This window comes from Numenius arquata, chromosome 10, assembly GCF_964106895.1.
Source record: "Numenius arquata chromosome 10, bNumArq3.hap1.1, whole genome shotgun sequence".
NCBI classification, from domain to species: domain Eukaryota; kingdom Metazoa; phylum Chordata; class Aves; order Charadriiformes; family Scolopacidae; genus Numenius; species Numenius arquata.
The window spans coordinates 30563450-30577760 of NC_133585.1; the positions used below are offsets into that span (position 1 = coordinate 30563450).

Sequence of the window (14311 nt, forward strand, 5' to 3'; positions counted from 1 at the left end):
GGCCCTTGGGAGGTTATACTCTTTGTGAAAGAAAGTAAACGTGGTTTATACAACTTTTGGGGCTGATGCTGCTCTGCAGTGTAGGCAAACTTCTCCTGGGTTTTCCCCTTCCCACTGTAAAACAGGAGCCTGGTTTCCTCTGACGCTGGTGCCTTTATATCCTTATTTACTGATGGCATTAGCTGTGGGAGAGGCAATTCTTCAGTACTCAGCTTAATGTTTCGGTCTGAGATTTAAATCTAGGTTTTAATTAGCACTGAAATCTCACTGTAAAACCCAGCAGAAGCCAATAAATTCCTTAAGAAATTGCATAGGTGTAGATCAGTCTTTGCTCATGGGTACTGCTGGTGGAGATTACGTCCTGCATATAGAAAAAAGGAGAGTCTCACAGCCATTTTTCCTGTTATTTGTAAAAGCAAGCCAACATCCACTACCTATGGGTAGTTAGATATGGCAGAGACTGCTAGTTTAATTCACCGTGTGATGTTTTGGTCTGTACCATGGTGCATCCTTTTCTGGCTGCAGAAGAGCAAGAGCCTCTTTCTGCCCTTTTGGTTCCTTTTCCTCTTTAATGCTGAGCCTCCAAAATGACACAGTGCAGAGTGCTAAGCCTGTGTTAGGTGAGTGCAGTGTTACACCAGAAATGGTAGCAGCATCTTGCATGCCATTAAGAGTAACCATTTCTACAGCAACATCTAAAACTTCTCTAGGCTGATGCTGGCAACTAACTGACAGAGAAAGTGAGATACCTTTTTTTTTTTTTTTTAATGGTATAAACATACAAATAAAGGAATGGACTACTAAAATTGCAAGAGTAGTATGTTCTTTATTATAGTAACATGCATCAGATTGGAGTTTTATAACTGCACAGTTATTAACAGATGCCGTATCATCAAGAGTACTTATCCTTTAGAACAGCATGGTCAAAATATCAATAGCAATGGTATTATACACAAGAACGTGAATGTATTGCACTTGGTTCAGCTAGCAGAATAATTTATTCGATTTCTACACCATCTTTTTGGATGAGACATTCATTGGGGTTGTCTTATTTGATTGTTCAGTTTTCATAAGTAGTGAAATTGCTGACTTGCATTTAAAATATGTAATAGTTGTATGAAAACAAGACAATCTGGCTTTGTGTATGTTTCCTGGAGAGGAGCATAACCCTTTCTGTGTGACTGCAGAGTTTCCATCAGAGGAGGCTGTAGCTTCTTCTTAGCCAGCATGTGCTCAGATTGCTGTTCCCCTGCACACCCCTTCCCTCCATGGCAGCTGTTTTATGTGTGTGCTTATGTGTTTACTGATGTTGTGGAAGCGGATGGCTTACAGTGTAGTTTATACTTTCATATTTGGCTGTGAGTGTGTTGGAATTTTGAATATACAGTGACAGTGATACTTTATTTAAGAAAAGAATATTCTTAACTAACAACCCATAAGGGTTTTCAATCATTTAAATTGCAGTACAGCCTATATCCATGGACTGTAAACTAAGAGGATTTATATAAGATTATAATGGCTCCAGAGGAGCTGTGAAGTGAATAATCTGCATGTTACAAGTTGCACTGCTGTGGTCTATTATGTCAATCCTCATTCATTTGTAACACTTGTTGTTGAGCAAGTACTGTTATTTGCATCTTCACCTTGTCATTATGTTTTGTTCATTGCAAAAAAATGGACTATATAATAACAGTATTTAATTTTTTGAAGTATGATGGAATGAAATGTCCCTTAGAAGAGTAGTTTTGATATCATCATTTGAAAAGATCTAACAGCAATGGAGAGACCTCTCCATAGATCATGAGAACTGACAGAGAATAGGAGCACTCTAGTATGACAAGAGGTTTAACTTCTGTGTGGGGTTATTTTAGAGAAAAGAAGAATTAGAGTTATCCTACAGTGACAGGCACTTCTATATTTCCATTATCTGTTTATTATGGGAAAAAAACCAACCAGCTGTTAAGCAAAACCAGATAAAAGTAAAGATTTATCCGCAAAGAACATAGAAGACCATGAAATTCCTTTTCCTTGGGCAAAACTTCATTAGAGGATGAGTTACTTCTGGGTCTAAGGAAAAAATATTTCCATAGGTGTGAAAAATAAGCAGAATCACTTTAGGATTCTTGCTTGGTTCTTGTGAAGGCCATGAGGAGAGTCTTTTTCTCAGCTGCAGGCTGTCCCAGACACAGGTAGGTCCCAGCTGTAGACCACCTGGGCATGGTGTTGACCGTTGCCAAAGTCAGGATGCTGTCCTAGAGGAACTACCCTGGAGCATAGTCAATCACATATTTTCTCTGCTCCTAAAAAAATAATTTCCCCAACAGTGGCCCGAATCCTGCCATCTGCTTTGTGCTTATTTTGGTTACTGAAACAAGCCTTGCAAGCACTTTTGCTAAACTAGCACATAAATTTGTCCTGCTCCACAGAGCTGGTGTTTTTTCTAGGCTTACTTTTGGGTGCAGATGTCAGGGAGGCTGGTACTGGACAGTGTGCTATCGAGTGCCAGGCTGTAGGTCTTTTTGATGGCACCAGTATGTGGGTTTTAATAGGTTCGTTCTGGGTCAGAATAAGAGACAGTGCAGTAAGTCCTGTATAAACCATCATTTCATTATCGCTTTCATTTTAAGACTTAAGCATGAAAGAATGGCACATCATTGACAGAACACTGAACAACGTGCAATTGCAAAGATAGTCAGCCATAAAATCCTAAGTCTCATTGACCATGCTGTCCAAGATCATTGAAAAAGATTAAGAATTCTGGCTATTTCACATCACTATCCAAACTGGAAGGAATTTGATTAACAGAAGGGCTTCAGTACTAAATCTCTAAGGGTTATGTTTAAGATTTCTCATTTTGGACACAGAAAAAGGAAAATCCAGCCTTACTGGTGATTTGGAAAAGTTTGCATATTTCTCTTCATGGCAACACTACATCACTTCTTTAAAAAAAAAAAAAAAAAAGGATATGCTCCTGTCCTATGCATGTGACAGTAGTTCAAGTATTATGAAGTTCTAGCAAGAGAGGATTTCGGCTTGCTGATATTTCCTTTCTCAAAGCACTGAAGGTAATAACATAGAAAATAATAGAATAAAATAGAAAATGTTGATATTCCCATTTGAACTCTATTCAAGTGCCTCCAGTTACTGCACACTACAAAGGCATATTTCAGCTCACACTTGGAGTTTTCTGGGTTTCTCTTCTGTGTCAGAACTTAGTCATTTCTACAGAGTTATTTCAGTGTGCTATATGGACTGTCCCACATCTCTAGCCAGTCTGCTAGACTGTCCTTACCAAGAGCCTCATTTCCTTGCTTTCTGCAGAGAAAACTATTTATCTGGCTGGACAGCCCCCTTCATGGCAGCACAGTATTGTTAAGATATCTCCTTTTAATTTTGTTTAAACCCTTTTATATCTTTCAAAATGCTAATGCTTCAAGGCACCCGAGTTACCATTTTTTTTCATCTTGAATTCCTTCAGAAGAAGAGCCTTTCTTGGCAAATGATATTTTAGTTTCCATGGTGCTCCTTATTGCAAGTATCTGCTCTTTTCATCACCGAATGGTGCAATTTTCATTCATGCCGAAATATCAATGGTAACATACAGCAGCAAATTGTTCCTTTATGATCCTTAGCATTGTGGAAACTCTCCTGCTCAAAATTAAATGTCAAGGAATTTAACAAGTATGAAAAATCTGACTCCTTTTATGCACACACACACACACACACACGCTCCTCCCTCCATCCGTCTCTGCACCCAAGCATTTGTCTTCCCTTGTTACCATAAGGAGTCATTAATATGCTCCCAGCGATGCTCCCTAGAAAGTTCAGCTGCGGGGCCGAGGGGGCGGCGTTCCCTCCTGCACCCTCTGCCTGAGCTGAGCGAGGTGTTTTGTATTCAGGCTGCTTGTTCCCATGCTCTGAACTTGAGCAGCTCGTTTGGGGAATGATAGCAGCCTCGCAAGCCTGCTCCCTTGCATTACTCAAAGTCTCACTTTGCCATTTGCCGTGCCATAAATCAGAAACGTATGTCCTCAGTAGAGACAATAGAAATATATACAGATTGAGTCAGGGCTTCGCTTCCACCCCAACCCTGCTGCCTGCAAATGCTCAGGTTCCTGCCATGGTATGGGAAGGGTGCTGTCACGGGCAGCACGGTTTTTAGTGGGATTCCTTCGGTAGCCACTGTGATCTCTTTCCCTGGCCATGATGTTATTGTTACGTGGTAGCCACTGCTGGTTTAGGATTCCCAGCTATGAGGCCTGATCTGCTCATTTCCCACCTCAAGTTCCCTTGTTTGTCATGCTAAATATTCCCGCCAACTACTGCCGGTGCTCTGCCGACTGCTCTCTGTGCTTCATGGGCAAGTGGTGGTGCAGGACGGCAGCTCTGCCTGCTTGTAAGCCTGCAGGGAACTTCAGGAGGCTCCGTGTTTCCTACAAACTGTGATTCTGCCCTGGGAAAGTGGACCCCATTCGTAAATCAGGTGTTCAGAGGATTAATAATTTCAAATTGTCAGGAGAAAGTAGTAAATAAAACTACTTTCAATACACAGTTATGTCACAGCCTTCTTTTTACATTTATTTTAAGTCTGGCGGTGAGGTACGTGTCTGTGCAGAGCAGTTAAGAGGAAGTTCGACCCGCAATCCTGTGCTAGATAAGGCAGCTTGGAGGAAGCGATCTGAATCTCAGCTCTGCCCCGCTCCCCTCTGGTTCCACACGTGAGCTTGGTGCAGGCAGGTGTTTTGTTTTTACAGCCCCATGTCAGGTTTGTGGTTATAGCTTCCTTGCCTCCAAGCAAGCACCATGATTTACTACTGCTTCTCACCGTAATCTACGCTACTGGCAGTGCTGTAGGCACTTCCAGCAAATAGGGCTCAGAAGAAAATGAAATGCTGGAGCCTTGTGAAAGAGCAGAGGTGCTCCCTTCATCTCCTGGTTGAGCGGGAGCTAGGCAATTAAAGTCAAATCTGAGGTTTTGCATCTCTGGTGGAAAAGGTCACAAACTTCCTAGAGTACATGAAAGTTTCCCACAAATGAAATAAAGGGAGGATGTCAAAACACTGTTGTTAGGTAGAAGCATGGAATTCATTCATTAGACTCAGGAGATCTGAATCCTCTGAATTTAGACTATGCTGCTTTTTAAAAGGCAAGCTTTTTTGAAAGAGGGTGGCAGACACTGTTTTAATTACAGGTCCAACCAAAGCCACACCTTAATCGCAATACTCTAGATGAATGAGCATCTTCCTCCAAGCATTTTCACTGTCATTTTAGGTTCTAAAATGCTAGATGTATGTCCTTTGCTAGAGATCCTGCTCAGCTGCTGCCCACATTTCCAGGCACCTGACTTTTCTCCAGTTAAGCCTCCCAGGCTCTCTGAGGACAGGCATGCCTGAGTTTCCAGGGCAAGCCTAGCTCTGTGCAGGGGTGGCTCAGCCTGATTATTACAACAGAAAGAAAAGCCAGCTTAGGTCCTTGGGAGGGGTATGACTTGGGGTCAAGTTACAGTGGAAAACAAAAGCCAGGTCTGATTATTCATACATCGCTTGGAAACATTCATAAACTTTGTACAATGAGTTTGAAAAATGAGGTAAAGTGAAGATATGGGATACCGGCACTTGATGGACATATGGAAATGGTTTATCAAAGAGTTGACTGAGAAGTCACAGGGGATGATTTCTGTCTTATGTTCCAAATCTGTGTTCCATTTCTTTTTTTTTTTTAAGAGATATTTTAAAAAAAATTAAGCCCACATTTTACTTGCATTTCATATTATTTCAGCAGCTCTGTGTGCTGCCTCTTGTGCTCGCTTTCTGGCTCCTAGCAGTGCTTGCGCCTGCTGTACGAGAAACACGCATGGCTAAGCGTGACTAATATTTAGTGTTGTAACCTCGAAAGTCCCTTGTGGATTTAGCTGTCATCTTTAATATCTGCTGTCTGGGCTTAGTTTTCTTTGGGAATGCCAGGAATGTGAAAAGATTCAGGTTTCTGCTTGAACGTGAGGGGTCTCTCTAGCTGGTAGTCCCAAGTTTCAGAGGAATCCATTCCGCTTTTTAAAGAAAGGTGTTTCATAAAAGGCATCGGCCTGACAAGTTTGGGCTTGGGCCGTGGTGTAAATGAATACAGCACTCTGGTGAGATCTGGCTTGCCAACCTGAGTCGGTACACGATGTGACCGCAGCCAGGTTCAAACCGCTATTGAAGCAAAGCAAACTGCCTTGCAAGCAGAATAGTTATCCTCAGTCTCTCCAGGGCTGTTGGCAGATCTGCTTCTGCTTGGGACTTCAGCTGGGAGGGTTTGCCTGGAAGGCGATGTTGTGGAGAACAGTGTTACCCTGTGCAATTTGTACCCTTCTAGTTCTCAAGTTTTAGCCAAGAAAGTATTTTAGGAATAAATACTTTCCTTCGCTTTTTAGGAAAGCCTCTTGGAAAGGGTATTGAAAACATTTGAGAAGTTAAGAAAATCTACTGCCCTTCCCAGCATACTTGTAACACAGTTTGACCCTTTAAAGTCAGTTGGTCACAGAAAACCCCTTTTATGAACTGGAACCAATTATAGCCCAAACCAGTAAAGTCAAACGCCAGGAAGAAAGCAAGTAATTAGGCACAGCAGAAGCTCTTTTCTTCTCTTGCTAGGATAGAAAGCAAGAAGGTTTTTAAATGCAGACTGCGGCCTGATTCTTCCCTCTGTTATCCCAGTGTCGTGCTGCTGTGTCGGTGCAGGTGTCAGAAGTACAGAACCCACGCAAGAAAATGGAGAAGGGAACTCTTCGACGCTCGCTCCAGCAGTAACATCCCTGCAGCGTGTGGTGGCGTAAATGCGAGCGCAGCTTAATAGCTATTCTTTCCTTTCTTTCCTTTCTCCCCTGGAAAATCACAATCAAAAGAAGATGAAGAGAAGCCATGTCATTTAATAGTGACTGAGCTGCAAGCCCACAAACAGCAGCTCCAGTCTGGAACATAAGGCTGGAACATATTGGGAGGCAGTGAAGGGGGAGCAGCAGTGATCTGCTGATGAGAACCTTCGCTACGATGAACAAAATAATAACAGCTCGTTGCTAAAGTCAGTCGTTGCTGAGATCCGTATTAGCATTTACAAATACGTGGCTTTGGGAGGTGCTGTGATGATTCCCATCCCTTTTGCCTCTCTATTCCTGGCTTTGATTCTGCCCTGGGAGGTGGCCTCCTTTTAAGTTTTACATCCTCCTTTTCTCCGAACAGATGGGTGTGATTGTAATTTTTTCACACATTGACATTGTGAGAACCATTTGATCCCTTCAGTGTAATGGGCTGTCTTGTAGGCTGCTCTTTGCTTGAAAAACATGCATCAGAGATAAGTAAGTTTATATCAAAGCATAATGCTTTCTTGTCTAGGGTTTGGGATTGCCACAGCTCACGGAATGACTACCTGGGAATGGCGAGAGACCACTTACTAAGCCAAGCATATACATCTTCTGGTCTTGCACTGAAGTCCTGGGAATATTAAATTACCAGGGCTCTCTTGCTGCTTTCCGTATTGTATTTGGTTATTTTTTCCAGTGTCAGGTTGTTTGGATAAATTTGCACTTGTGACTTCCTCTGCCAAGCTTTGGCCCTATGGACAGTGCAATGGATGATTAGATTTTTTTAAGAGTGCCAAAATTTGGAAACAGTTCATTTGGAAAATTGCTTAACAGATTGCAAATGGTGAATAAATTATTGCACAAGGGATCTTTTGGAAAGGATCTTGAAAGTCCTGTGGCGCTAAATTTTCAACTCAAGAAATATAGTATATACAGGGTCGGTCATGCTCATGAAAACCAAGCAAATCCTTGCCTGGAAACCATGTAAAGGAAATTCAGACTTTTCCTCTCTCCTTTTTTCCTTTTTTTTTTTTCTTTTTTTTTTTTTTTTTTTAATTTAAATATAACAGTATCTTTCACCATTTCCATAGCACAATAAAGATGTCATTTATTTCACCTAATTTTACCAGTAATTAATTGATCTGTTTAGACATTATTTATGTTTCCCAACTGGGTCCTGTTGGCACAGCTTTTCCCGGGACAATTGACTTGGACTGAGCATTTGTAAAACCTGGATTTGCAAAGGATGCAAGGAAATGATTTTGGCACAGCCTTTAAACAACAAAGGATGTGATCACGATGTGTTTCGTACTTGTGAACTCAGCTGACCCAGCGCGGGCATATTTGACTGTGTGCTTGTTGTTTCATAGAAAGAACAGCCTGCAGTGGCCACAGCTCCTAGTGCTCACTGTTTGTTGTTATAAAAGTTGTCATTAAGCTGGGATATGAGCTGTAGACTTCTGGGAATGATCCTTGGCTGATTTATTGACATTGTTCTTCTTGTCCCCAGCTTCTTGCTCTGGCTTTCTTTTTCTTTTTCTCTTTCTCTCTTTTACTATTTCCCCCCCCCCTCCTCTTACTCGGTCTGCTCTGCGTTTTTTCTCTCAAAAATATTTGTAGGAGGCAGTGCAGTACCAGAGCACAGATTATCAGAAGATCTATGATTCTGCAACACCGAAGGTCAAATCCAAAACCCAGTGGACATCCTGATTAACTGAACCCTGTGCCCTGGCTCCCAGGGCCCTTTACAGGCTCTAGAAGGAGGAAATTTGCTTCCAAGACATTTACAGCATAGCTTGGCAGTGCATTTCAGCCCAGTATAGCCACAGGATGGACTAACTGTATTTCTAATGCTGAATTTCTCTGTGATGGTAGATTCCTCAGCGACTTTCTTTCTGGGAAGGATATGGTAGATGCACTCTTCATTTAAGCTGTTGTGATTTTTCATTGCAATTGCTTTGTATATAGGGCAGAATGGGAAGATTTGGCTTTGAATAGTAGTTAGGGATGGATAAGTCTTAAACCGTTTCATCAACATTCAGACGCTTAGAAGCTACTCTAATTGTCTCTCGTCTGATTTTATAAAGACTTTCAATTATGTTAATTATATTGTCAGTATCAGATTTTCTCAGATTTTTTTTTTTCCTTTTTGATACTGTTTTTCTTCAAAGTTCTGGGAGAAGAGACGAATATTGCAAAAGACTTTGCTGGCAACAACTTCCCCTTCCACCCAAGGAGCAGACTGTTTGAATATAGTCTTAACAGTAACACATGAGACAGTTTCCAGACATTGTATAGGTTTGGGGCTAACTTCAGCACCTGAAGGCCTATTCAGAAAACCAACTGATTTGAAAATAGTTTTTCTTGATTTTGAAATCTTTTGAGATTTCACTCTGAGATGAAATGCAAAAAGAAAAGTACAGCCCCATAGTAACCAGTAGCCATTTCAATGCAAGTTCAAGTCCTGGGCCTGCTTTAAGTAAGTAAAATATTGTCTCTTGGCACAACAGTGCTATGGTTTCTAAGTTATTTGCCGTACTGAGGTCTTTACTGGTTGGACAAGATTTCTGTCTTGGTTCTAAGATTTTTTCTGAAGAAATGTCATACCAAAATGGTCAAGTTTCCCATCAAAAGTTTTAGCTTCAATGAATCAAAACCTTAAAGTAAAAATATCTTTTTCTTGAATTTTCTGACTCCCTTTAGTCCAAATCTTTCAGCTAGCTGTGTGGCAGTTGTGAATATTCATTATCAGAAACATAGCTTATTGGTGTGCTCAAACGCTGTGTTGTGTTTGATTCATAGGATACAGAAGTGAAAAGGGGAAATCTGCATCGATAGAGGCAACTTAACAGAGAATAGAACTTAGGTATCATTTTTACTGATGTGGAAAGAGGATTTGGAAGTCTAGGAGAATATCTAAAATACAAGAATATGGTACAGTGATCCTCCAAGGAAAGGAGGTAATCTTTAATGTTAATGGCATTACATTTTTTTATTCCAGTGCAGTGATGGTAGCTCATAGCAGAGAGTTTGATAATGGAATCATGTTGCAAATTGGGACCTGCCTCTTAAATTGGATGGATAGAAAAGACATGATTAAAACTTTCACTTAGTGGTTTTACATTTGGTACGTACCTGTCTGTGCTTTCAGATGATTCAAGGACCAACTGTAAATCTCAACTGAGGTGTCAGTGAGAAATGAACCATACCATATTACTCACCTCTGAAATCTTGAAACTGGCCTTTCATTTTTATCTAAATCTGTTACTGAAAGCAGTGGCTAATAAGCAGCAGTCGGAGGGGCCGTGTGTGAAAGCACGGCAACCCTCTGAAGGCCTGCTCCTGCCAGGAAACAAAAGGAGGTGCAACCTGAGTGCTCACTTCACTCAGAAGATGAGGACTCAGGAGCTTAGAACTCACACCATCCCTTGTGCTGCTCCAGGCGTGAGTTATGATCTGCAGGCTTATTAATGAATAGTGTTTCCTGACTAGTTTTGGCTTGTTTTTTGGGTTTTACTCTTCTCCTGAGGTTTTGTTTTGTGGTGGGTTTTTTTTGGTGGGGGTATTAACTGTCCAAGGGGGTTAGTGCTCTTCAGCATAACAAGGCAGGACCTGCAGTGCTAAGAAAATGGTCATGTTTGGAAGTGTGATTTTTTTTTTTTTTCCCTTATTTTGGAACTGCCACTTTGGTTTAGAGGAAATTAGACTGGGATTTAAATTAGAAGTGAACACAGCAAGCAGGTGTGTGTTAAGAGTTAGTATGGACAAAGAGAGTTTTTTAAGTTTATCAATGTAGTTTCAAACATTCAAATGGTATTTGTGAAAATAGTACAAATTTACTATCTTTGGCTGGAAATTTTTTTTTAAGGTTGGAATAATTGCTGATATATCCCATAGCTTGGTGGTTGAAGCATTTATCTGTGATGCAGAAGACGTAATTAAAATTTCGTTTCTGAGGGGCTTTGAAACCATGTGTCCCTACTTACCTTGAATCAGATGTGAAGTGGATTGAATTCAATTTACACCCAGGTCAGGGAAGAAACTTAACCAAACTGGTTGCAAAATATCTGGCAATTGACCTACAAAAAGATTTTTTTGCAGAGACATACTATCAACATACAGTTCTGCAGTATTTTTTGAGTCAGTAACTGTGGTTTTTCCAGCAATACAGCAGCACTTGTATTCTGGGCTGTTTCCTCTGGTCCTTGCCGTTGCCTTCTCCATCAAGGAGCACATCCTCCAAGCTGACTGACTCCCCTCCTTCCAGCTTCTTCACCTGAGGCCATGAGGTAGCAGTGGGTTAATGGCAATATAATCATGTCTACCCACATTTGGTGCTGCAATACAGCATATTCTTCTTACCTACCTGTGTGCCTGGGTTAACGACGGTATTTGACATCGTGGTTTCTAAGGTGGGCAAGAGGTGCAGCAGTGATACTGTCTCGCTTTATTTATTTAGTCTCAGTTTTGAGGTTCTATTCGGCTCTATACAGACATAGCCATGTCATGGATTTCTTTGAGAAATAAGGACCAGTAGTGAAGGGGATCCTTAAATTCTGAGGCAGCTGTGTTTCTTTGAGAAAAAAAAAATCAGAAAATGATGAGTCTTTGTGTGGATTTTCAAAACACCTTTTCCTTTGAGGTAATTACAATAGTCCTTTAGGACTGTGTTTGTGGTCTCTTCTGGGACATCAGAATTCCTCATTCTTTCTCTCCTTTCTACCACCTGATGGGGTGACCTTCACAACAAAGTTCTCTAAATGTAGCAATCTTTGCATCTCTTCAAAAGCAGCCTTAGTACTTAGAGCTGGAGGGAACCGGCCATGAAACAGGAGCTCTCAGCTGTCCTCAGAGGGAACATACATACTGCATCTTTCCAACTGCGACTGTCAGCCTTGGAATGAAGGAACAAACGTTGATTCAGACCTGAGTCTCTTATTGGTGCGATGCAGATATCAATGCCATCAAGAAATGATATGAAGTGGAAAGAGACTAGAGCAACACTTGAGGCATCTGGTTTTTGTTCCTAACTCGAACATTTGCCTGCAGTGTCACTTCAGACAGATTCACTGTACTTCTGTATCTCTTCTTTAAAATAGAAATAATTCTGCTTTTCTGCTTTCCTCACTGGGAGGGCATACTATGTAGAAGTTCAGTGTTATTGTTTATTTGTGTGTAATTGTTCTAGCCTGTACTATTTGTACTGTACTTACTTCTGTGTCATATTGTGCCCTCATGTATCCCTGCATAGTGAGCAAGATAATTGGGGTATGGTAAGGGGTGCAAGGGAAGAATTGCACAGAGGAGGAGAGGGCAGAATTTCACATGCTAGACTTTTTGGCATCCAGGGGAAGATGCTGAACGACCTCCAGGTGGGCAGCCATTGAGTGCCAGTAGGTATGCTGGAGATGCCACTGTGATTGCTCTCCTGATAGAGGGCTGAATCACCTGCATCTGTCATCTGCCTTGTTGCTGGTTCAAGCACTGATACCTGCTGCCTTCCTGTTGGGCTCAGCTTGAAAGCCAAAATGGGTAGGCAGCTCAAATGGTCCATCCTTCTTGCATGGGAAGCACGGGGACCACAACCTGTTGGCATCCCAAAGGACTCCTCCCTCAAGTGATTTCTCACCTCATCATTATAAACCTATTTACTTTGTGTAGATGGTTTTGTTTAGGTGTGTTATTTTTTACTGGTAGTTTCTAATTACGGTATTTTGGGATCACCAAATGTGCATTCACCATCATTAGTGGCTTCTTCTCATGTTATTTGTTTCATGTTCAGGGAATAGCAACCAGATTGCAAAATAATGAGCTACCTTGTGTATTTCAGAAACATACCCCTCGCAATATGCATTTCAATGATTATCGTCACAGTTGGCTATGTGTTAACAAACGTGGCTTATTTCACTACAATCAGTGCTGGGGAATTGCTGCTTTCAAAAGCTGTAGCAGTGGTAAGTTACAGAAGAAAAATACAAAGCTGTATCCCTGCTGCAGTTATGTGTGTTGATATATTATTCTTTCCAGGGAAAAAAATCGGGGGGACACATCCAGTCAGGCTTTTCTATGGCTCCTCTTTTACACCACATATTAGCATCCTGGTGAACTTAGTCTGATTTTTGACTGATGAGTGGGATTGCACTTAAGGCCATCAATAGCATTCGTAAAGTAATGTTAGACCATATTTATTGACCTGATATAACAAAGTCAATAGGACTTAAATTTTATAGACACGTATATGCTTGAAAAATTCTTTGTGAAATTGTAGGCCAAACTCCTGGGAAGCAGAAAACACATATATTAGTGGAAGTGGGAGCTCTGACCTATTTTTTGTAGGAAGAAGCAGTAATGCTATCTCTACACAACGTGCGTCCTGACTACTTAGGAAGGGGGTTGCTGTGAGAACTGGAGTTCATTTGGGAAGGAGTTGCAAGGCAACCTTGCTTGGAAATACTGCTTTGATTGTTCTCGTTGAATTTTGGTGATGATACTCATTTTTATATTTATGGTATCTGACTTGCAATGAGAAAAAAAAAAAATCTGTTTACTTTTCAGTAGTGACACTGCCTGTGGCTATTTCAATTGATGTGGCATTTAAAAAATGACCAAATTCTGTAGTTCATGGGAGATCTAGAAATAAAACATTTTGTAAACTTGAAAAAAGTTGTGTGTGTCTCCTGTGGTGCCCAAAACTCCAATTAAGGCTCTTCTGGTAACCTAATACAACAAAGTATGAACGGATGAACTATACCACTGGGAAGCATCAGCTAAGTAAAATGAAGGCTGTATAAAAAAAATTAGGTATGTAGATCAGACCTTGATCCATTCAGACTGGGTCTTCTTTTTGGGAGTCATAATGGTCTAAACTGACATAAATCAGAGCCTGATTCCACCTCCAGAACATTGCCTCAACTGGCAATCTACCAGGCAGGGTCAGGAGTAAGGGTGGGAGACCTCATCTGCAGTAGCCTTGGTGTCACAAAATAAGAGGTAACAAAGGCACAGTGCAACTTTCACTGAGGGATGCAGAAAAGGGATATAAATAAAACTTACTATACTTATTAATAATTGTTGATAGAGTGAAATTACTTTCATTTTTTATGAAAAATCACTGTATGTTTCTCTCTCCTCTAACAGACCTTTGCAGAACGACTAATGGGAAACTTTTCTTTAGCTGTACCAGTATTTGTTGCTCTCTCCTGCTTTGGATCTATGAATGGTGGCATTTTTGCGGTCTCCAGGTAAGCATTGCTAATATTACGGGGGGGGGTGAAGGGCATGAGATATACACTGAAAGTGAAGAAGCAAGGGAAAGGGAGAGTAGGATTTATTCCTTTAGCAGGAAATGAAAAATGACTATAATGTTTACCGGGTGTGGGGCTTTTTCTCACTTTGTTCCCACTGAATTTAGTATTTTATTGTAAAAACCCTTTGAATGGTTTGGAAATGGATCCCTCTGAGCGTAGCACTTAA

The 14311-nt window shown here is 41.0% G+C and overlaps 1 protein-coding gene across 1 annotated transcript in view; it reads left to right on the top strand.

The window, feature by feature from the left end:
• Nucleotides 1-14311, top strand: part of SLC7A11 (solute carrier family 7 member 11) — a 60353-nt gene that overhangs the window by 34899 nt on the left and 11143 nt on the right. Inside the window, exons 7-8 of the mRNA XM_074155235.1 lie at nucleotides 12669-12792; nucleotides 13976-14079. Coding sequence (XP_074011336.1) covers nucleotides 12669-12792; nucleotides 13976-14079 — 228 coding nt within the window. The remainder of the gene's footprint in view (nucleotides 1-12668; nucleotides 12793-13975; nucleotides 14080-14311) is intronic.